General features: G+C 37.1%; 4 protein-coding genes and 1 pseudogene across 5 annotated transcripts in view; 3 read left to right on the top strand and 2 right to left on the bottom strand.

The window, feature by feature from the left end:
- Nucleotides 1-145: 145 nt before the first annotated feature.
- Nucleotides 146-3,728, bottom strand: LOC113677458 (coiled-coil domain-containing protein 43). The gene is made up of 5 exons (XM_027194272.2): nt 3,511-3,728; nt 3,196-3,286; nt 2,398-2,554; nt 1,767-1,819; nt 146-1,208 (listed from the first exon to the last, which is right to left on the bottom strand). The coding sequence occupies exons 1-5, from the start codon at nt 3,682-3,684 to the stop codon at nt 1,018-1,020; spliced, it is 666 nt and encodes a 221-aa protein (XP_027050073.2). The 5' UTR covers nt 3,685-3,728; the 3' UTR covers nt 146-1,017.
- Nucleotides 3,729-5,581: 1,853 nt separating this feature from the next.
- On the top strand, nt 5,582-8,922 carry LOC113677411 (protein IMPACT). The gene is made up of 2 exons (XM_027194220.2): nt 5,582-6,192; nt 7,862-8,922. The coding sequence occupies exons 1-2, from the start codon at nt 5,799-5,801 to the stop codon at nt 8,425-8,427; spliced, it is 960 nt and encodes a 319-aa protein (XP_027050021.2). The 5' UTR covers nt 5,582-5,798; the 3' UTR covers nt 8,428-8,922.
- Nucleotides 8,923-9,597: 675 nt separating this feature from the next.
- On the bottom strand, nt 9,598-18,645 carry LOC113677394 (uncharacterized). 2 transcript variants are annotated; one of them, XR_003446792.2, is made up of 4 exons: nt 18,351-18,634; nt 11,317-13,114; nt 10,278-10,763; nt 9,598-10,212 (listed from the first exon to the last, which is right to left on the bottom strand). XR_003446792.2 is itself a non-coding variant. In XM_027194211.2 (3 exons), exons 1-3 carry the CDS (start codon nt 18,504-18,506, stop codon nt 10,606-10,608), a joined length of 2,112 nt encoding a protein of 703 aa, XP_027050012.2. In that variant the 5' UTR covers nt 18,507-18,645; the 3' UTR covers nt 9,598-10,605. The 2 variants fall into 2 exon arrangements, 1 of the variants encoding a protein (XP_027050012.2); XM_027194211.2 differs by having other exon boundaries at nt 9,598-10,763; nt 18,351-18,645.
- LOC149052903 (zinc finger MYM-type protein 2-like) lies at nt 14,466-17,010 on the top strand (annotated as a pseudogene).
- A 1,159-nt stretch (nt 18,646-19,804) lies between the features above and the next one.
- Nucleotides 19,805-23,950, top strand: part of LOC113677533 (sodium-dependent phosphate transporter 1) — an 18,330-nt gene continuing 14,184 nt past the window's right edge. Inside the window, exons 1-3 of the mRNA XM_089207715.1 lie at nt 19,805-20,387; nt 21,764-21,991; nt 23,668-23,753. Coding sequence (XP_089063841.1) covers nt 20,177-20,387; nt 21,764-21,991; nt 23,668-23,753 — 525 coding nt within the window. The 5' untranslated portion in view covers nt 19,805-20,176. The remainder of the gene's footprint in view (nt 20,388-21,763; nt 21,992-23,667; nt 23,754-23,950) is intronic.

Here is a 23,950-nt window from a genome sequence, read left to right as displayed (position 1 = left end):
AAAAAGATAATGGCAAGGTAGAGATTACTGGTGAATGACCTGACTCTAGAAAAGATGGAAAGAAAGGAGAAACTAGATAAAAAATGGTCAGATTCCAAAGTGAGCTGATCATCTTATTGCTAATGAGCTAATAATACTGGTGAGGTTGAAATCTGCCTGAAAGTACTTTAATGAACACAAATTGAGAGCATTGCTGTCTGATGTTTACTCTATGTCAACCCTAGCTAGAACCAAAAAACATACATTTTTTTTATGATTTTAGCATTAACATATATGCACATCTTTCTCCCTTGAGAATGATCATGGAGGTAAGCCTGATTACAAACAGAGTGGGCTTCAATGTGAATTACTGACATATTGGTTGTGCACTAGCCCCATACTTCAGTTGCTGAAAAGACACATCAAAGGTAAAATTGAGGTCACTGATTTAAACCCAAATAAAGGCTTGAATTTTATGATATCGATTTCATGTTGCAACTAAATTCTATCATACATCCAACCCAACATTTTCATGAGTTCTTATTTGAAATAATTTATTTTATTTGGAATTCCAGCTAAAGGTAATTTTCATATTTTGCTTTGAGTCTCCTCAGAAAAGGGAGTAAAATAACACATGCTTGCAGTCTGCATCAATTATTAAACCATCCTCAAACTAGTTATTGTCCACTTATTGAATAAGAAAAAATATCTTTAATATCTCTTTTTCTTCATGTTTTACAGTGTCATTACTTTGCCTACATCATCCCTTTTTATAACATTAATTTGCTTTTTCCTTCTAATCTATGAATAATAAATTACAACTTTTGATATAAGTAGAAAAAAGCTGAAAAGTGAATAGTCTTCTCCTCTCATAAACCCCAACCAAAAGCAAATTGGCATTAACAAATTAAACTTTTCACACAATTTGAAGTGGAAAAAAATTTTTTTAAAGAACAAAAAGCTGTGCTTCATCTGTATCCATCTCGACACAAGAACTATGCAAAAAAAGTTTTTTCATTATTCTTGTACCAGTATGTGTCATCTGGTTCGTCTTTCTCCTTTCTGAGTTCTTTTCCTTTCCTTTTCTTTCCTCTCATCTGCTTTTTGTTTTTGCTTCTCCTTTGCTTCTTTTATCTGTTGTTTTCTCTGTTCACTTTCTTCCTTCATTTTATCTCTCTTGTCTTTCTCTTTATCTGCTACAGATTGTGTATTCATATTTTTTACCATTCCTGTTAATTTAGAGAAGTTGCGAGGCACTGTTCAAATATTGCTCTATAATGCTCATGTGCAATGACATTTTTAAATATTTAAACATGTTCTTCATCAGTTATTTGATCACTGATGCCCAGCTGGTGGGCAAGTTGACCCTTGCTGTCTTTACAAACTCAGGTGCTCTTAGTGAATAATAAATTAATACCTTGACAGTCAGAAGTGATCAACATCCAACTTAGTCTTAAATTATTAACACAAAGGCAAGCAAAGACATAATTGGCATCCACAAACTTATGGTTTAACCCAAATATACCACAGTAAAACAGAGAGGATATTAGGTAAAGGAGGATTTTTACAAGAAGCAAAAACAGAAACAAATTTTGTTCATCCATGTATGGAGATGAATCTAACCATGCCAATTATCTAGAAGTTGATAGAAATAGAAAAAGTGTATCTCACTAATCCAGCAATATAACTTTTAAAATCCATCCCTTGGCTCCAGATTACTCCACCAGATTTAAAGATAAAAATGTAAATTATCAGTGTTTGAGAATCAAAGAGCTGTTGATACAAACCTAAATCCTTCTCAGCAAAAGAACATGAAGCTTGTTCATCATCACTCTCAGTAGTGGTAAAAGGTTAAGGATGTCTAATGAGTAACATCTAACAAATAATAATTTATATCATTTAATTTTACTATCAATACTCTGGGCAAAAATTTTCACTGCAAATAATTAGTTAGTTCCATTATAAATTTCTAGAGCCAAATATTAGTGAACAACATGAAGTTTCTTTGATCAAATTCTTAAACATATTAGCATAATAGAAAAAAAAGAATAGTGTGAAAAACATGTCAAATACAATACAGAAATAAGAGATACAGAAGGGCCAACTGCAAATAAAACATCAGAAAGGACTATAGTGACATGGTTCATACCTGACTGAGATGTTTAATATTTCATAGCACTATAATGACATAACCTCTTAATGCAAGCTTGAATAACTATAAATCAATACTCCATTTTTAATAAAAAATTCTTTGACTGGCAAATTTTCACAAACCATTGGATCATATTTCCTGTAAGCATGATTTGAGGCCTTCCTTTTCCACCCTTTTCTCTGATAAAAGTGACATTCAAGCATACATTGATTAGAAGAAACATGATGTACATCTCACACATGTTAAAACAGAAACAAAAAGGATATCAGTAGTCTTCATCTGATTCATGTCCATACTGAGCAAGCAAGAGCTTCTTAACTTCCCTGTCAGCATCAGCCTGGGTGGATTTTCTTGAAGACACTGTTGAGGCTTGTTTCTCCATTATTTCAGCAAGTCTGTTCTGTTTTTCTGTTACTTTCTGTTCTGTTTGTAGATGAAGTGTAAATAAGATTTTACATCCAAACTTCATGTACCTCATTGACAAACAACATGTACCTCGTTCAAGATTTTATCAATTGAATAGCAGTTATGTAAGATCATCAAAACTCAATTACTGCATTTTCATTAAAACATAGAGGACGTCAGATTGCTTGTTCAAAACAATCAAAGAGTAAGCGAGGAAGTGAATGATAGGGGACAATCCCTCAGTAATGTAGAAACTACTCCACCTCTTTCTTCACTTGAACCCTTTGGCTGGTGTGTTAATTCAACAGATGGGTCACTCTGGGTATAACTGGATGTTTAATATTGCAGCAATTTTCGTGGGTCAGTTACTTTGAACAAAATATTTATCTGATCTATTTTAGAGTTATAAGCTTATGATGATCTGTGTGACAGTTACTTCGAAGAAGTTATTGATTTGTCTTCACTTTCATCTTTGTTCATCTTTTGCAGTCTTTTTGTTAATACATAACAAATCGACTAGTGGATGTTCTTTTAAATCTCAAACAAAATTAATTGTTTTCCTAAGGAACAGTCATTTCATGTTGATTATTATTAATTCATATTTCAAAGTTACTCCACTCGTTTGCCAAAATGATTGCCTGGTTGTTTTTCATTAGTACCTTTCTCAAGTTCCTTTTCCTGTAACACTTCTGCCCTTGATGTTCTCCATCTTTCAATGACTTCATTGCAGAGGTCGTTCAGAGGATATTGCTGCAATTTCAAAATGTTTTCACAAAGCTGGAAATCTATTAAATAGTCACAAGAATTTTGAAAAACAACAGAAAGATCTCGCCGTACCCAAGAATGGCAGCTACATAATCTCCAATTTAAAACAAAAATTCCCGTAAGATGATAGATACCAATAAGGTCGGGCTAAATTGATGGTTGAGGTTCCCCATACACGTGCCTCACGCACCTCACTGAGTATTTCTTACCGTCATTCCGTCTAAAATACCCTTGAGTGCGTCTTTGCGATCTTCGTCCGTATCCTCAGAATCTAGTACTCCTGTGATATAGCTTCCAAATACGTCTTCATCTAGGCCTAACTGTTTCATACGAGAGCTAAGCCATTCTTCAAACGCCTCTTCTTGTGTTGCTCCGTCCGCCATCTTGAGATCCTGAGCAATTCCGCTTCCCACCCTGACTGCGTCTTCAGGTTCCCGAAACCTCACTAGGGTGACATGCTGACCTGTAAAGAGTCCCGTCATGTCATCAAACATCTGAAATAAACGCTGTATCAAAGTCAGTTAAAAGTCTACAGGAAACACCTCATTTTGAAAACTTTAGAGCCTATAAAATCTTTATAAGACTGATGAAGAGCTAATGCTTGACGCTACAGCTGTAGAAGCTCCTCACAATGGTTTATTTACATTATAAACCAAATTATCTCTTTAATACCTACCTTCATGGGTGCTCAGAATTAGGCATTACCAGGAGTCTATCACTGACTAAAAAATCAATAACACCTCCTTAGTATTCCATCAGTTTAAAACTTGAGTAGCTCCCCCATGCATGTAGAATGTTTGTGTTTTCATTTTCTCTTATTTAGCCAAGGGAGGTATGGGTGAAAGATGTTATCAACAGACACATGTAGGATTGTCTCTAACCGAGAAAGTCTTTGTTCTTAGTCATAGCCATGGAAGAGACTTACATACATGGCTAAGATACCGGAACTCAGTTCTGTAAAAGCCATCAAATGGACAACTATGACACAATTTGAGAATTATCACAAAACAAAGCCAAACCAATACCTTGTTATATGCACACATGAAGCAACTCTCAACTCTTAACCCTTAACCAACAAATGGCTCTGTAGACCCCTAAAAATTATCATTCATCTTTTCAATATTTATTTCAAAGCTTATTCACAATGATTATTTGTATCAATACAAGTATTTTTGAGCATAATGACAATCCTGCTTGTAAGAGGATTTTCCCCAGTTTCTCTCATGGGTCTTGTTGTTTGGCACCTTATTTGGAGAGGCATGAGTCTATAGAATCTGTCTAGTGTGAGGCTATATCTGATGCAATCGAAAGGTAACTTTTCAAATCATTATTTTAGCCTCATTTGATGTTATTTTCATGATGAGGAGACGGAGTCCATGTCTCAGTGGCACAAAAGTTCTGTGAAATTTCCGATCCGTTTGTATCTTAAATAGTAGATTGAAAGTATTCTTGTTTAATTGACCCCTTAAAAAAAGGTTCTGTACAATTGCCAATTTAGTCAAAACTCACAAGAGTTTCTTTATTTAAAGTAAAATAGAGATCCTCGCCATGGTTTCGTTATTGACAATCCTGTTGTTGTTCTTGAGGTCGCTTGCGGGCGAACTTGCTGATGACATGGCATATATGATGCCTTCTTTATCTAGATAACGTATTGAGAACACTAATGTTATCTTCATCTCGACCGTCACTAAATCTCTTAACTAATCTTTATCATCCTCTGGCATTCGCTAAAACCCAAACCCACACAGAAGCATCACAACCGAGGCCCAATAGGAATATCCATAGAGGAATAAACACCACGAAATACGATGCAGTTATGATATCCTCAAGTCTGCAACACAGTATAATAATAAAACTAAGTTTTGCAGCAACCAGGAACAAGAACCAAAACTTCCTTGCGATGGTAAAACGATTCGGGTCTACGCCATCTTTTAAGTGACGACAAATTCGAAGCATAATGTAAAAAATCACTAAGCAATCAAAGATCAGAAATGGTATGAAGATGATGAACCAGAACCAGTCTGTTTCTTTATCCAGTCGAATGACTAAGAAGATTAAAAAAAGAAGAACAACACTCCATATGCCAAGAACTCTGTAAAATGGAGTATTCGCCATGTTCTAGGTACACCTCAAGATCCAAGTTACAAACCAAAAAACTGTTATGATACCGCTGGTTATAAGCACAGTGGTTTCCATTTTGGCTGATTTCAATCCTGAGCCCACGAAACTTTGGCTTCTTTTCAGCGGTATAACCACCGAATAATAACAAGGGGCTAAACTATGTTACAGTCCTCTCAGACGCCAGCGAACGCGCCAGCATTAACTCGCCACGTTGCTGGACGTTCATCAGCGGACCGCTGGTGTGCAACACTTACTTGTTGGTTGGGGATATTTCAATAACAATTGATCATTCGTCAAATAAACTCAGAAAAAGCCTTATTCAGAAACAGACGCAGCCGTCAAAAATTACTGTTAGTACGGGAAATCCTTGAATATAATGGAGACTTCAGCCGAACAAACTGAAGAAATCGAAGCGTTAATAGCTATTTATGATCAAGATTTTATTGTCATCGACGAAGCTAACAGAATCTATGAAATCCGCATTTGCCACCAAAGTGATTCCTGGTGGTCAGCTACTCTGCAAGTCCTTTTACCGCCACAATACCCAGACCGGGTTCCCCCTGTATTCGAAATTCATTCCGCCTGGATGAGTGATGCTGATATGTTTGAAGCCTCAGACTTGTTATATACCATTTACCGAGAACATCAAGGTCAGATTATAATTTATCAGTGGGTAGAGGCCTTGAGGACTTTCATTGATAAAAAATTTAATGATCAAGAACCGATTGATGCCAAAGGATCGAGAAGTGATGTTTCCCTTAAATATCACGGTAAGCCAATACTTTTTGTCCGTTTTTATTGGGAGGTAATAATTACAAAGAAAGATTTTGGAAGCTAAGAGTAGGGATGATGCAATTACTCGATATTATTTCTTAATTTATGCATAGGCAAAGCCCACAGAATGAAATTTCTTTGTTTGCGAGCCTAGTTGGAGGTGGCTTGAATTAGTTTCAGTAATTAATATAACAAAAGTGATCATAATAGATATCAAAAGGTAAGTATACAAAACTGACATGCATGAGTGATGCATGTCAATTTGTTTTAATTTCAAACATCTTATTTTGAGAATTCTAATTGCGGTGCCGATGAAATCCTCTTAAAGCTTTCACATCAACAATTTTTAACTATGGCGATATCTCTTTCTGTAGTATTCAATTTTCAGGCAAAGCCCCTCAAATTCATTGGAACATTGCACTTCAAAATAAATAATTTGATTCAATATTTAGAGTAGTCTACATTAGAATTGATCCACTTTAAGTTTGTAGATAAGGTATGTGGGGAAATTATGGTCATTCTAGAGACTAATAGCAAGACTGTGATATTGATATTTCTGTGTAATGTTTTTGAGACTTACAACTGTAAGGGAAGGTACGTTTTTTCTTGGGGGGGGAGGGCTGGGGAATTTTGGTATTTTTTTCCAAAAGAAAGTGTTGGCCCTCCCTCATGTTTTGATTAAAAAACTCCTGACCCCCCCCCCCCACTTTTAAGGTGACTGACAAGTGTGACCCTCCCCTCACTACCACATGGTATGCTCCATGCCATAGAAACCTCAGAACATTTTTCGACATTTTGCTTGTATTTTGCTTTGGAGCTACTACAAAAGGCTAAACAACGAGTTGAAAGAATTTTCCCTCGCCAAGGAAATGCTCTCAAAAGAAAGTCAAGAAAGCAGAAGCAGAATCGCCGCAAAGCCGATAAATGCAAATGCCAATGCTACGCAGAAAATGAAAAGTCAATTAAAACAAGAATTTTAAACATTGATGAAGAAACTCTGAATGACGAAGACTATGTAATAGATCATGGAGATTTGGAGATGAGGGTTGTGAAGGCTCATATTGGCAGTAAGATTTTGACTTCAATTGTGCAGGAAAAACAGACAAACATTCCGCTAGCCTCTGACTCAAATCCAGTGACAGTGACAGCAACAGGGTAGAGGGCATTGTTGGATCTTCTAGTAACTCTTCAGAGCTTAATGACTCAGGAGATCAGGCAGTGGATAGACAACAGCTGGAACAAGAAACCATACCCGAGTCAAGTACGTCACGATACGGACGGAAAAGGACATGAGTACTCCGAGAAAATCATGTGCCATGGAATAATATACATGTAGACACCCAGTAACCTTATAAAACTAGTATCAACACCGAATTAAAAGAAACAAGTTGAAAAGAAAATACTTAGTCTGTTAAAGAAAAATGGAAAATAAAATCACAAAAATTTCCATTAAAAATTCTGGAAAAGGTGTGACCCTCCCCTTGAATAGCTGAAAAAGAGGGTATGGCCCTTCCCCTTTGGTGCTCACTTTCACTGATGACCCTCCCCTCTGAGGCCCCAGCCCTCCCCCCCCAAGAAAAAACGTACCTTCCCTAATACAGATCCTCGTTTGCAGCGTTGACTGTTTTTCTTTTCTTTTTTTTTTGATCATATAATCTGACTTAGGTGAGAACATCAAATTATCAGAAACAATTGAAGATGGTGATTCTGAGAAGGATCAGACAGCAAATCTCAGTTGCAATGGTGAGGATGCTTTGAAATTAATCAGGAGTGAAAGATCAGACCTGTGCCCAGAGATTACTCATGGGGAACCTTTTACAGACAGGAAAAGTACTTTTCAAGCGCATCTTGCTCATGTTATAATACTGGATCAAGTTTCAGGAGTACTACAAGAGTTAAAGAAAAACCGGAAAGTAAACAATGCTACCCACAATGTTATGGCATATAGAATATTTTGTAAGGACCGAAACTGTTTTCTTCAAGACTGTGATGATGATGGTGAGGCAGCAGCGGGCTCAAGACTTTTACACCTGTTACAAATATTAAATGTCAGAGATGTTGTTGTTGTGGTAACCCGTTGGTATGGTGGGATTCTTTTGGGGCCTGACAGATTTAAGCATTATAACAACTGTGCACGGAATTTAATGAAAGATGCAGGCCTCATAGATATCAGTCCACAGTTTAAAGAATCAAAACTCAAAAGTAGATTTAAACCAGGGAAAAGACAATAACGAGTTAGATCCCATTGCTGTTTGGTGGGTCAATTTTATGTAGATTTGTGTAAATTGTTGTTATATCTTCCACTTTCCTTCGGGTGTCTTAGGTACATATGTAGTGACAAAATTTCATTTGTACCCATATTTTAAAGAAAGAAATTGTTGAGATAAATATGTATGCCCACAAGTCAAACTGACGATAAGTTTGATGTTGTGTCAGTTTTGTAGCAGCCTCGTGTCATTAAAAACTGTGACTGAAGAACATGTTCTTGCTTGAGATAACTTCAAGGTGATTCCTCCGAATTGCACTGGGCATGAATTTCACATAATCAGGCAAATAACTACGTACATGTTCCAAGAACATGGTATTGCTTTTCAGTCAATGGACTATGTAAAGATGGTCTTCAGCCCTTGAACTAGCACAATGAACTATGTCGTTATTGTGTAATTTTGGCATGCAAATTATCCCCTGTAGATTGCAGAAAATAAAAATTATATTGGGTGAAAAAAGATGTGGCTAAATGTATCCACAATGGCTATTACTTTAAGATGCAAGTTATTACCTGAGAGCAACAACTTGGGGAGGGTTTTTGAGTTAATGTTGTTTAAAATTGCATTATTTTCTCACAAACTATATTTCACATTGTTTTATACAGTTGAAACGTTTTACATATCATATGTCTTTTCATGTTTTTTTTAAAAACCCCTTGCAGAATTTATTGTGAATTGATGAATGGCTGTATTTCATTAACCTGAACAGAGACAATGGAAGTCACTTGATGATAACTTCTGTTAGGTTTTAAGCTGTACAAGTATGTTGCCTGAAGGGAAATTGTTTCAGTTTAAAAACAGGCATTGATTTCGACCATCATGGTTTTAAATGGGGTATGGTTTGCAAGCAATCCTCAGCAGGGTAAGAATGGATAGCAAAGAAAAATAATTGCAAAAATGTAATGCTTAATTTGCCTTCAATAAAGCTACTAGGAAATTTGTATCAAAAATGACAGAAAGTGAGAGGGGATTTTAAAGGCTGGTGTATGAAATGGGTGTGGAAAATGGCATGTTTTGGTTGGAAATAGGATCAGGCTTTGGAGTACTGAGAATTACACCCACACTTAGAATCCTATAGAGCATTTCCCTCAGGATGTGGTGGTAGCAATAATTAATTTAAAATTATCAGCACACTTACTCTATGTGGCAGTTTATTGACAAGAGTAAAATATTTGCTATACCTTTGAAATTTACTGATTGTATGGACACTATTACTAGTGCTGTGTTTTTTGTTTGCACAGCCCAGATGTTAACTCCAAAATAAAACATGACAAGATTGCTACTGAACCTCAAGCACTAGGAACAGTTTGGAGAAGCTTTTTACTTACTTCCAATTCTCCATATGAAAAGTCACATGTTGATCTTGACAGTAACCTGCAACTCATTACCATTATTAGGATTCGACTGCAGCTCAACGGTAAATTTGTGTCCCCCAAAAAATTGGAAGAGTGTATCAGTTTGAGAGCCAGTACAGTGAACATGTCACTTTAAAAATTCAGCCAAAGTATAAAGGTCAGAAAAATCTGTAATTAAAACCTAGAGTTAAAACTTTTGCGACTTAACTAACAGGAGTCCTCCTTACATTTAGTCGTTTCCTTGTTACAGTTAATAAAAGAAATAAAAAAATAATGTTCGCTACTTCCCTCTAAGAAAATGTAAAATACTTTTTAAAACTGATTCCTAGCAGAAATGTTTCTTCAATATATATCTGTATGCTTTATCAGCCCCTAATAGATTTAAATGAAATACCTAATATTTAAGGGGCAAAACTAACTTGTTAATAGAAACATCCCCAATAGATTTAAATGACATACCTAATATTCAAGGGGCAAAACTAACTTCTTAATAGAAACATCCAAAATTTACTCTTACTCTGATGTCTTGTACAGCTCATTTTATTCTAACTAAGTCAAAGTGGGATATTTCCATGAAGAAGCTGCCTACCTGGTTTAATCCTGTAATTTGGTTTCAAAACCACAGAGATAAAGAAGGAAAAAAATGCTGCTAAAATATTGATATCACACAGCAGAGAGCAATCACGATTTATGACTAGTCAAACCTACTTCACAGCTTCTAGAATAACATAATTTTATTGAATTCTTGTTAAACAGATGACAGGCTTACATGACTTCTGGAGCTTCTTCAGCCTTTATTCTCTAAAGCATCAATTAAAAATTGTATTCTTTGAATGGCTGACTTGCGAGCCACTCGTACATCTTCTAATCCATCTGTCTGTACTTTATCAAGATCCAAAATCAGTTTTGTTAGTTGTTCATCAAGATAAATAAACTCTCTGTCACCTTTAAAAAAGCAATATCATTAAATATATAATCAATCAAAGAATTAAGAATTGAAAGAGTCTCAAAATTGATGCATCATTATCTTTTAAACAAATAATTTGGAGAGTTTGTTTGAATTGAAATTTCTCTTCTATTCGAACCCAGAGATATAAAAAATATCTTACTGAGTTTGAGGTCTGTAACGTAAGATACTGATCCAGTGTCTGCTTGGATTTTTGTACCAAGTGCTTTGCACATGAACCCTAAAGCTGAGGGGAAAAAAACTTGGCCAATAACTTACAGGGCTGACCCTGCACTTGGTTGGCAAGAGGTATATACTGGTAGCAATCCTCTCTGGAAGTCCTTCAGTTAACTTTGCAACAAAACAATTTAAGACAATCCTGATCTCCAGCTGTACATTCAACTGCTGGGAATCTTTAAATGATGACAATACAAGCACCTAACCCACTTATCCTCTGATACGAGCTTGATCTCAAGTTATCTAATACAATTCACAATCCACATGTAACTGAGTTGAGAAATCAAAAGGAAGACAAAACAATATTTAACTGACCTCTGGTTCCTGAAAAAGATAAAACTCTTGGTTCCAATTCCTCTGCATGACAAAGCAGTGTATCGATTGAATTAATTTTAGCATCTGATAAAGGTGACCTTCGTGTTGTGTATTGACTCCGAGGTTCAGGCTGGTGATAACCTGAGCCATACATCTGAGGAGCTGACTGTGCATAGGTTTGTCTGCCTGGGAAGCCTGGTTGTTGACCCAGGTTTGTGTATCCTGAACCAACTGCATAAGAATTAGGAGGGTAACCAGGTGGTGGATGTTGGGGTTGTGACTGCCGCATCATTGACTGTTCAGTTGCATATGACACTGGAGGAGCACCTGGGTAAGGAGATGTGTGACCATACACAGAGGTTGGGGCAGGATTTGCAAATGGAGGAGCCCATTGGGTAGCCTGGGATGGAGCAGTTTGAGCATAGGACTGAGTTCTTCCATCTATCATTTGTAGTGGTTGTCCCACAGGAGTTGGGCCATAGCCTTGATTTTCTTGTTTCACAGTTCTATTTCCTGGGATACTTTGTGTATGAGGTGAGGAGTAATTATAATTATTTTGGTATGGTTGATGATGATGATGATAGGATTGTGCTCCAGGTGACTTTGGTTGTACAGGGGAGGGTGGCATTACTTGCTGCTGTTGCTGGAGCTGTGAAGTAGCAGCACCCACTACAGATGGTATTGGTGGCTTTCCTGAAGGCTGCACTTGATTAGGAACCTGTCCTGGTGTCTGATAGGCTTGATACCCTCCTGGTCCTGTTGCCTGCATTGTCTGAGCATTAGGTTGTGGTGGACCCTGGCCTTGATTCTGAGGTGAAGGTTGATATGGTCGTACCTGGTATGGTTGACCAGGAGCTGATGTTGGAGTTTGGTATGCTTGGCTTGTTCGCGAGGGAGGCAAGGGACTCTGCACAGGCTGACCAGGGTAAAGTTGGCTTGGATTCAAAGACTGAGGTTGATAAAACTGGTCAGGATTTGAAGCAGGCATCTGATATGGTTGACCTGGATATGGTGTTGCTTGATATTGTTGACTTGATTGACGAAGAACACCGGGTTTTGCTGACCCACCTAAGGCCGACACAGAATTAACAGCAGGGAATTGATATGCCTGACTGGTGTTCTGGGATGAAATTTCATAAGTTGGACCAGCAGCAGACATTGGTATCTGATATGGTTGACTAGAATCTGACCTCTGAATCTGCTGTGGTTGGCCTTGAATCATTGGCTGTGCCTCATAAGGTTGTGAAGGACTTGGTCCTGGTACTGAATAAAGCTGTCCTCCAGGAGCCATCTGATTTGGTTGACTGGGGATCACTCGGTTTACTTGACTAGATGACATTTGGTTTGGCTGACCATGTGGCATTTGGCTTGGGTGACCATGTGGCGTTTGGTTTGACTGACCAGAAGGCATTTGGTTTGGGTGACTAGATGGCATTAGATTTGGCTGACTGAAAACCATTTGACTTGGCTGACTAGATGGCAGTTGGCTTGGTTGAGGAAGTGGCATTTGGCTTGATGGAGCTGGAGCTTGGTTTTGTTGATTTGATAATATCTGACTGGATTGACCAGGTAACATGTGATTTAAATGACCAGGAGGCACTTGGTTTGGCTGGTCAGGTAACACTGGGAAAGGTTGACCAGGGTTTGACACTGGGCTTTGAGAAACTTGCCCTGAAATAGGAGGAGGCATTTGGTAGAGTTGACCTGGAGACGATGGTACTGGTGTAGAGTATTGCTGACCCGACGGCAACTGGAATGTTTGGGATGGATTCTGGTTTCCCAAGGATCCGCCAGGTCCCTGTCAAATAGAAAAGAATTTCAGTTCAGTGAGCAATCCACTGCTGAGAAGTGGTAACCATGCTTTTCACTCCAAAGTGAAAAATTATAGGATGATTCATGATGATTGTGTTTGATATTCCTAACCCTAAACCTAAGTTATACTTACTAATGCAATCTCAATTTCTCTTTAAGAAATTTAACAGGTAGTTTAATTATCTTATAATTCAAGGAACTAAATACTGGAATCAAACTATGTCCTGTTTGTGCTGATTCATGAAGGACACATCTTGCATCATTGGTATAAATCATGGTATGCAAGAAAGCTCTTGACTTCTAGTATCAAAATATTTTAATTATGGTCACAACTGTTCTGCTGTGGCTGAGTTTAGATTTTCTTGACTTCCACTCATAGCAAATCAACCACCATAATAAGAACTGTGCAGGTTTTGGTAAGTCATTGTCAAGTGTTATTGCAGGATGGAATTTGGATGTTCTAATCTTGAATAGCCAGTCCATTCAAACTACATCACATTTGTGATCACACAGAGGAGAGGATAGTCTATATTTGGTTTCAACTCCAGGTGCTACAGCAGTGTGGCATTGTGAAAAAAATCCATCACTAATCTATCACTTACACAAAGTAATAAAAATATACATGTTTTGTAGAACATGCATGCAGAATCTGATAAAAATGTTTGATGAAAAAAAAAAAAAATGGTGCAAAACAAGCACATGCCATAAAATTTAGGCCATGTGGTTGTTCCAGTCTTTTCATTTCTCTCCCACTTTTGTGTTGCGACAACAACAGTTTTGACTATAACTGATGTACTTCAATCAATCAATCAATCAATCAATCAATCAATCAGTCAATCAATCAATCAATCAATCAGTCAATCAATCAGTCAATCAATAGGTCGATCATTTTATTTAGTGATGCAGGTTACAAAAGTGGCAGCCATGAGGCTGATGTGGACCTACAATTAACTAATAAAATGTAAAATAATAAACAAAATAATTTGTAAAATCACCCTATGGTATTAAAATTCAGTACAAGTCAATAAAATGAGGTTCATTGACAAAGTAAAGTTTCAAACTAATCTAGAAATTTATGTACAGTATAATAATACCTAAAAATATACAAAATCTTGGGCTTTCATAGCTATTATGGGTGCTTCGAATAAGAAGCTATTTATGTTTTGTGAGAGCCTATGTAAAATGTTTTTTAAACTGTCTTTTGGAACATTTGCATTAAAATTTACCAACCTAGTTATAAAATTCCAGATTACAGGGTCTCTGTATTGAGCTGATTCCTTTCCCACTTTGTACATCACCCTAGGGATTTCAATCTGTAACCCTCCCCGTTGTGATGTTCTGTTGCCTAACTTCAAATTAAAAGGGGGTTATAAGACTTTATCATTTAAAATATCAAGGAAATCTGAGCATGGAGGTTATTAAGGAAAAGAAATATCACAGACTTTGAAGAATATCTGATTACATGAAGTTCTCTTTAAAATCCTTGGAAGACATCCTTGCACTGCAAGACACTTTTAAGTTAGTGTAGCACTTCTTAATAAACCAATGTCAGGACTCCTCAAACACAGCTCCAGCTATAAGCCTGGGTTAAATTTCCTCTTTCTTCAGAAAAATCACTTCAGTCAATCTTCAGCATGCCAAACTCAACTCAACAGTATCTTTGGTCAACAAGGTCTTTTACTTGTTTGATTATTACTCTTGCCAGGAACTTTCCTTTCAGTATAGAGTGAGTAAGCTAACCAAATTAAGACCATTTTGACAGAGAACAAAAACTTTCAGTACAAAGGCATTGCATTTCATGTTTTAAAAAGTCTTGGGAAGGGCAAGATCTACATTAATTTTTTTCTCAGTTCGTGAGCGGGCAGTATTCTACAAATCCTGCAATCTGATTGGTTACAAGAGTGGGCAGTATTCTCCCCATCCACCCAGCATAATGGGTGGTATCTGATCCTTTGCGTGATGAGATTACATCAATTGCGTCTTTGCAACTTTTCATTTACTAATTTGATACTTATCATGTAAAGTTTTCACTTTTTACAGTAAATATTAATTTCAGCATGGACTCAGACCACAGTGAGAGCGAGTTTTATTACCCTGATGCGGTAAAAAAATTCAGTGACAAAGAAAATATTGATTCACAACAGAAAGAAAACCAAGAAAAGGCTCAGTTTATGATGGCGAGTGTGCAAAAGTATATTTTAACACAACGTCCAGAAAACATGGTGAAAAAAACAGAATATGACCTACACATTTGGAAAAGATTTTTTCTTGAGGTGGGTGAGGCCAGGAAAATTGAAGAGATACTGGCAGATGAGCTCAACATCTTGATATGTCAGTTCCTGATGGAGATAAAGAAGAAAGATGGTGGATCATATGGGCCGGCAATGCTACAATCATTTCAAAGAAGCTTGCAACGATATCTAAACAACAAGAACTCCAAACTGAACATTCTCAAAGACCAAGAATTCTTTAAGTCCAAGGAAGTTCTTCTTTCTAAAAAGAAACAGCTGGTTTTTGAAGAAGCAAAAGGAAATTGCCCTCATGCTGCAAAAGAACTATCCAATGCCAAAGAAGATTTGTTGTTTCACACCAGTGAATTTGGTGCTGAAAACCCTGAAGCCCTCCAATGCACAGTTTGGTGGTTTTTGGCACTGCACTTTGGAATCTGTGCCCAAGATGAAAGCAGCAAACTAAAATGAGGCATTGTTCTTCAAACAGACAAGGAAACGTGCAAGGAATTTCTGATTTGCGAATCAGAAAGAGGATCCAAGACCCACTGCGGCAATGGTGATACACGAGCATTTAATCCAACCATGCAGGCAACAAACAACAAACGTTGTCCTGTTTTCTATTACAAGGAATTCAAGAGTCACTGTCCAGAAGAAATGAATAGCACTGACAGCCCGTTTTACTAGGCCATAAATTATTGGCGACAACCTGGCAGCAACATCTGGTACATGAGGGCACCACTCAACAAAAACAAGATTGGTAAGCTGATGAAAACAGGTGTGCAATCAGCAGGCCTGCAAGGAAATTTTACCAACCACACAGTTCGAAAAACTCATACATCTTGCCTAATGGATGCAGAGGTTCCTGTAAATTTGAAGAGCCTCGATTCTTACAAAGCAGCGTCTGCCAACCATCAGCGGAAAATGTCCTTAATTTTAAGCCACTCCAGCCAAGAAAGCACTCAGACATCAACAGTATGCATCCACAAGAACTCCACTTTGTCGGTGAATCTTTCCAAAGATGTCAGTAAATCAAGAGTTTTCTCAGGCGCTTGCATCGGGAAAATTAAAGGCTGCACCTTCACGTTCAACATTGCCCGTGAAAAAGAAGAAAGCCCAAAGTCCATGAAGCCCAAGAAAAGAAGAATTATCATCAGCGATAATTCAGATTCTGATTAGTTAACTGAACTTAATCCACTGTCTTTGGAAAATATTTCCTTTGGATCCTTTGACTTTTTTCATTGAAGATTTCATTATTGCAGATTCATTTAGCTTGAATTTGTTTTCCACGCTGACAACCAGAACTGTTGTTTGCTAAAAAATGCGCATGTGATTTGTCCCTATGCGCTCTTAAATCGACAGGTGTCAGATTGTGACAGATACTTTTAAAAAAATGTTTTGAAGTTTTCTTGGAAGCCTTTTAAATCACCTTTTAATATCATTATGCAAATAAATATGTTTTGATGAAACCACTCTCTTTCATTTGCATTGCCCTTGTTTTCTCTACCATCTACTCACACAAAAATTGTTCCGTTTATGGAGAATCTTGCCATAATTATAGCCCTTTATCATTCAGATTCTTTTCAAAACCATTTGTTAGGTTTTAGAAAGAAATAAAAATGTTATTCACCATCCAAGGTTGGTCTGTATTGGGAAAAACTGTGCCCTCTGTCTTATGTACCGCCTGAGGCCTATGGCCTGGTGGTATCCAAGATAGAGGACACAGTTTTTCCCAATACGGACTTCCCATCTGGTGAATAACATATATGTAGTTACTTAATCTTGTTAGGAATGCAGATCATGCCTCAGAACAGCCTTCATTTTGCTCAGTTTTCCATAGTGCTGTATTTTTCAAAATAATCTTCTCAAATATTATTATTTCTGAGACTATTCTGGGGCTGTAAGATTATACTGTAAGAGTTAAAGAGGTCTGCTTTTATTCTCCCATTGTTTAGGTTCATGCAGGTCAAATTTTGTATTCTTTAGTGAATTTGTATTCTTCTGCTCTACTCAGCAAACTGAGAATAAGCCAAACTGTTGTATATATACCTTTGTTGTGTTACACTAACACAAACAAATGGCCAATTTGTTTAACATCACATTAACAGACCTTGGTTTTTAATAGGAAAGTTAACAAGAGTGAAAATAACTTGGCAAGAATCAACAAGACACTAGCTAGACTGGCTGTAAACATGAATACGGATTTATCAAAAAATTCCAGGAGATGAAGGAGATTTAGTTGTTACTAGTATTGAAGTTGATATCTGGACCAAGTGAATGGTTACTAATATCATCTGCAGATCCCTTTCACTACCTTGTAACTTGTACCTGGTGACTTTCATACATTTTTGAAAGTCACTAAACCATAACACATCAACAGACAACACATTGCGCCAAAACTTGTTCGGTCTTTGAAGATATTTATTGCTGTAAAAGAATATACTTAGAATTCCACTTCCGTGAAAGGTATCAGAATTGTAAACAAATTCTGGATCAGCCACACAGGTAATACGTAATACAACACGTCACTATGACCAAAAAAATGCCTTAAATTTCACAAAGTTTTCAATTAAATGAAGAGCAGCTGAACTAACACTTCTGATCAAATGTGTTTAACGACCAGATTTTTCAAGAGCATCTTAATTTTGACAAATATTCCCTCAAGTAACACAGGAAAAAATGCAGTACAACGACATTGTCTAGGTAACGATATGTGTTACCAACCAATTTATTGCGTTTTAGCTCAGCCAAAATATTATAAAATCAGTTTAAGTGATCTGTTTTATATAAATTCTTCGCTATCAGACCCACCAACATTGTTGACATTTCAGAACTACTCAAGCTAGACGTCAGCTATTAAAGCATACAAAATATCCATTTTCAATTAGTTCGAAGAAAAGCATTTTGTGACCATTTTGAGTCACGAAAACCAAGATCAAACTCACATGCATCATCAATAGTACACCTAGCACGGTGTTAAACAGCATTACTAACCTGATAATGTTTCTGCCTTACTCTCGGATCTTCCCAAGATGTTGTCCGCGTCTTATGATCGATGAAGAATGGTTTTCCAGAAGTAGGGTCCACTTTCATCTCCCAGCCTTGAGGGAGAGGCGGATAACCAGGTGTACAACCTTGATAAATTTCCATCTGATGGCTATGTGCTGTAAAGCTCAATGCAAAAGAGCTCTTCCGTCAATATTTTCAGAAGATAAATGAGTGGCTTCCACAACGTCATTAACGTCCGCCATTACACCTTGCTGATCGCAAAGAATTATGGGTCTATTACAGGTTATCTATGAAAGAGTTGGTATTCCCACACCCCGCCTGGAAATATGTTTTTTGTCTGTTGTTGTGTTGCTGTTGCGGCAATTTTTTTCCACTCTTTCGTGAAGATATTAGCCATATCAGGTTCAGCCTTAAACGCTAAGTTACATTTTGTAAACAAGGGTGAAGTAAAATTTGTAACTATTTTCTGATTTCAGAAAATTACTAGAGTGGGAAGTGGACCCTCCGCTTTGCCACTACACCAGCAAGTCGATAACTGAATTCTTAGCCGATATTTAAAATAGAGAAGTATGTGTTGTAAATCTTTAGTGAATACAAAAGCAAACCGCATATAAATTGTAACAAAATCCAAGATGTTTCACTCTGGAGAGCGGGGCTAGATGTAGACGGCCTCAGGGAGCCTTTAGCTCTTGCCGGCTCGGTCGCGGGTGTAATCAGGAGGAATAGTTTCGTTACGAAAATAGGTAAAATATAAGACCTTTTCTTAGGGTTTTCTTTCCATCCTAAAAAATAGTTGTTTGGGGATATCCATTACACCGGTCAGCTATGGACGGGAAGGGGTGCAGAAACGAAAAATTTTCCTAAAAATGTAAGTTTTTTCCATTATTTCAATGGTGGTCTCACTTACAATAATAAAAATCGCTGAACTTAAAAAAAGGGGTGCAGAGACGGAAAATGTCCATTAAATCCATTCTTCTAACGTTGATCCCGGAAATACCAATAAAAATCGCTGAACTTAAAAAAACTCACTTAACTTAAAGAACTGGAATAGAGCTCTTCGTCAATATATTGTTAGAAAAAATCATCGAGTGTTTTAAGTTGCAAGCATCGTAGCAAATTTATGCAGAGTCCTCTACAAACAGAATGGATAATCTGCTCAATAACCTATTAGTCAAACGAACACATATGTACTGTGTAGGTCTGAGAGCGTTTAAACTTCGTAAAGCGTAATGATCAGCTCGGTGCGGGGGTGGGGCTGGGGAACCCGTGTGGGATATTAGAAAAGCTGTTTTCGAGCCTTTTTCTGGTTACCCTAGTTTCTCAGGTACTGATACTTCAGTCTGCTGTAGAATCTCGAGGGAGAGTAATCTCCAAAAATTCGCGGGTTCTTGGTACGAAGATGTAGGGGGTTATTGTCCTGCAAATGTCAAGTCCAGAGTGCACTGCGTCGTGTTTGCTCTCATGTTTTGCTCCACCCTTGTTCGGCTGGGAGCGTTGATTATATCCTAAGTTTTATCATTCGAAACTTAAGTTTTCTTTCAGCTCATTTGTGCTCGCAGGTGCTTCTGTGACCGCACTTTTTTGCGAAACAGTGCTTAACAAATTCAGTCATCTAGAGCACTTATGACCTTACCCCACGCTTTGATCACACTGGATTGACTGGATTAGACAACGCCAGCTGATCCAGGGATTCATGAACATATAAAGATAGGTGTGCTAGTGTTAGAGGCTGGTTCGCAAAGCAGAAATTACGATTGAGAGACCAGTCTTCGAATACAGGCGGCTACATTTTAGTCCGGTTAAAAGCTACAATGTTGGAAGCAAAGGACCCGGATCTTTTGTGGATAGTTATTGTGGGTTTCATTGTTGCCTTTGTCTTGGCTTTTGGAATCGGAGCAAACGATGTAGCGAATTCATTTGGAACTTCCGTGGGAGCCAAAGTGTTGACTCTCCGGCAAGCCTGCATTATTGCAACGATCTTTGAACTGTCCGGAGCAGTTCTCATTGGAGCCAGAGTATCAGGTAACGGCCATCACAGGATACTGAAGAGAGTGTTTGACCTTAATTAAGTTTGACCTTGGAGGTTTCACCATGTCTGATGAATTTATTATGTATTCAAGATGCTTCTCTGACCCTTTTAATTTTCAATGTTTATGGAAAGGGGTGATTTCATTATCTTAGGCATACTCCTCATTAGCAGATGTTTTTGTACGAAAATCGTCCTGATTGTGTTGAACAATGATCGTAATATTGCCTCAACCCATGAACAATTCGAATATCGTGAGATTAAGCTTACTGATCAACACGATATGAATTTCAAACTTCATCTTCAATGGCCCTGGAAGTTTACATAATAAATGATTGTTTTTTAAGGGAAGTTGATATTAGTTTCCAGTATTTCCATACAACAATAGCAGCTCAGAGTACAAGTGTGTTCACTGATCCGATTCATTCATCTCCACAGCTGAGTGGTTTTTTTAAGCATTTGAGGATACATTCAATTATTTTAAGAACCGAAAAAAACTTTTGTGAAAACATTCTTGTCCTTCTGACATGATTATTTTCTTTTTGCCATGGAGTTATTGAAAGATGTCATTACGTGGCTTCTATTGTTTGCAATTTGCAAGTTTGAGGTTTCACATTTGACCGTTACGAATGTAATTTCCAAAGTGGTTGGAAGGGCTGAATGAATATGTTTTTATGTTCAGTGAACTGTTTCATGTAATTTTGATAATTAGGATGCAAGTTACTTAGATTTGTGTCAGACAAGGTCACAATTTTAAGCTAAATGAACACTATTCTGGGTTTAATAAATATTCATGAAATGCAGCCATAAAATAATAATTTTTCTGGTTACAGAATAGCTCAAGAGATCACATCATAGTTAAGAGTAATCAACAAGGGGGTTAACTGAGAATGATTAACACCAGTTTTCAAATTTCTAACTTCACTAATGTGGCCTGCAATGTGACTGCTCAAGGTGATATTAGAACTGTGAGAGAACAAAAAAAACTTTTAACTCGGGATTGGTCTAAGCTCTAAAAATAAAAATGTTCTGAAATTTTTTAGTTTTATGCACTTGGTTTAAATATGTTATTAACAATGTCCAGAAATCATCTTCTATGTAAGCTTGATTTGCTAGTCACTTATTTCCACTTCACCAGCACTTTTAATTTGATAGCTCAAGTGGATCAGATTACTGTGATATAAATGGCCTTACCCATTTTCCTTCTCTTGCAATTTTGAAGTCTAATTTGTAAAATCACAACAAAAACTGTTCAGGTTAGTTTACTTAATTAAGTCTAATTTTCAAGAAATGATAACTCACTGATATCATCCTTCAGACCAAATTATTAAAGGGACATGAATATTGAAGCTTTTGTTTTTCTTGTTCATAGACACAGTAAGGAAAGGAATCATTGATATAAACTCCTTTAATGGTACTGAAGAACTGGCTATGATTGGATCACTGAGTGCTCTCAGTGGTACAGGAATATGGCTGATAGTTGCAACATTTTTTAACCTTCCTGTGTCAGGGACTCACAGTGTTGTTGGTGCTACTATGGGTTATGCATTAGTGGCACATGGGCTTGCAGGAGTCAAGTGGAAGACTTTTGGACTCATTGGTGAGTCTTTTAGCCTAAAGAAATCCATCATTCTTGATTACAGTTGTGGATGATTAAAAGATTTGGATCAATATCAGTATCTGGGCAACTGCCCACCTACCCCTCCCCTAACCTAACATTCACCCTAACTTGTCATCAATTGACTGTTATTGGGTTAGGGGAGGGGTAGGTGGGCAGTTGCCCAGATACTGATATTGATCCAAGGATTTAGTAGAGAGAATTAGTCAGTTGTTGTAAAACATAGAGCTTATCAAACTAGATTCCTTTTTAACTCGTGAATTGCGCGCATGCGCAAGAGCGAGTTATAGATACGATGTGGGGAATAGCATTCGCTCGCTCGCTCGCTCGCTCGATTGGTCGATTCCTGTAAACTTTTTTTAGATTTTAGGCTTTTGAGTACATTTGATAGTTTTTGGCGAGCAATAAACAGACGAAATGGCGACCTTTGTTGCTAAGAATAGTGGTGGGGTGAAAAAGAAGCCAATGATAATCTTAAAAGAGTTTTTTTTTTTCATTTTAGTTTCAACAAGCGGCGCCAGCGACTGGCAAGCATTCAAGGATTCACACTGAAATAACAACAACCTTCGTTTTTCATAAAATTGTAATTTACAATCCTTGAACTTGAAAACAATCCGAAGATTCATTGAAAATATCACTTACTGCGAAGCGCTCGGAGTTTACAGATGTTCAAAAGCTTTTTCTGTTATAGCGTGAGATTGAGGACAAAATTGATCATTACGTTTCGTCGCGTGTGTTTTTCCTGTGTGAAGCAACAAAAGATGCCGGCGACTGACTAAATAACAAGTTAACACGAAAATCAAATAACACTTAGACAAACAATTTTAGCTACCGATTTTCAGTGAATTTTTAAAGAACAATTTTCTCGTAAGTTTCAAGACAATTTGAAGATTCAACATATATACAACGTACTAAAATGCGAAAGTTACACACCACAAAATTGATAAATAGGCCTGAAATGAAATTCTATCTTGTTATTGATTATACGTTGCCTAGCACGTGACTTAAATCTACCCAGGCGGAGATCTAAAATGACGGTGGCAGGCTTGGCCTAGTTATATCACTCAAAACTCGTTCCCGTTTGTCTCATTTGATAAAGAGGGAATCGTTAATGTTTTCATTAAGACAGTATTGCCTTGATTTTCTAATATTTACAACGAAAGACAGTAAATTTCACTTTTCACCCACATTTACTTCCAACCTTTTCTTTTGAACCAGAAACAAAAATGATAGACGTTTAAAACACATGACATCATCCACCTTGTTAAATGTAATAGCATGATCATTTCAATTGTAATGCCTTCTTGTCCCAACGTTACTTTGTTTCTTTGCTACATTAGCGAACACTGAACTACTGCTCGTACTCTAGATGACAATCAACCACAAAATTCCCTAAACCAGATAACATTAAACATAATCTCAAAAATCATGTGTCAATTCACGAGTTTGCTCACAGAGCACTTTGATTTAAATTGATTTTATAAAACTTCAATTACAACAGTTGCCTTATCTCTGTAACAGAATTTTAAAACCTTCATTACATGTTTGAAAAATGAAGTAGAAACCTGAAGGTATTTTTTAATAATCTTGGTCAAGTGTTGTTGATGACTATGATAGTTTTGGATTTTTTATGACTATTTACCTTTTTCTATTTGTAGCTGCATCTTGGGTCATATCTCCATTGCTGTCAGGACTTTCAAGTTCTATCATCTTTGTTCTTATGCGACATTTCATACTTTCCAAGGTAAGAAACCAAGGTTTGATCGAATGAAAAACTGTACCTAGTTTTTGTTCTTGTGCAAGGAGCACTTATTAAATAATCTTGGTACAAATAACTACAAATTAGGCAGTTTTCATATTTAATAAACTTCATATTTCTGTGGTTGGGAGAAGTAAGCTTTTTATTAAACTTTTACACCTCCACAGTTTCTATAACTGCTA

This window comes from Pocillopora damicornis, chromosome 1 (genome assembly GCF_964200805.1).
Source record: "Pocillopora damicornis chromosome 1, jaPocDami1.2, whole genome shotgun sequence".
Taxonomy (NCBI): domain Eukaryota; kingdom Metazoa; phylum Cnidaria; class Anthozoa; order Scleractinia; family Pocilloporidae; genus Pocillopora; species Pocillopora damicornis.
The sequence above is the reverse complement of the archived record's forward strand: the minus strand, read 5'-3'. Positions and strand labels throughout refer to the sequence as shown.

Bases quoted from the DNA above. Each gene is read 5' to 3' on its own strand.
- LOC113677458 (XM_027194272.2), bottom strand. From the start codon at position 3,684: ATGGCGGACGGAGCAACACAAGAAGAGGCGTTTGAAGAATGGCTTAGC. The intron at 1,820-2,397 runs ATATCCTTTTTG...ACCTTTTACCAC, and splicing joins GAATCAGATGAAGACTACTG to TACTGAGAGTGATGATGAAC. The intron at 1,209-1,766 runs GTTTGTATCAAC...CTAAATTAACAG, and splicing joins TTTTGCTGAGAAGGATTTAG to GAATGGTAAAAAATATGAAT.
- LOC113677411 (XM_027194220.2), top strand. From the start codon at position 5,799: ATGGAGACTTCAGCCGAACAAACTGAAGAAATCGAAGCGTTAATAGCT. The intron at 6,193-7,861 runs GTAAGCCAATAC...AATCTGACTTAG, and splicing joins TGTTTCCCTTAAATATCACG to GTGAGAACATCAAATTATCA.
- LOC113677394 (XM_027194211.2), bottom strand. From the start codon at position 18,506: ATGGAAATTTATCAAGGTTGTACACCTGGTTATCCGCCTCTCCCTCAA. The intron at 13,115-18,350 runs GTTAGTAATGCT...TCTATTTGACAG, and splicing joins TAAGGCAGAAACATTATCAG to GGACCTGGCGGATCCTTGGG. The intron at 10,764-11,316 runs GTCAGTTAAATA...GCTTTTTTAAAG, and splicing joins ATCTTTTTCAGGAACCAGAG to GTGACAGAGAGTTTATTTAT.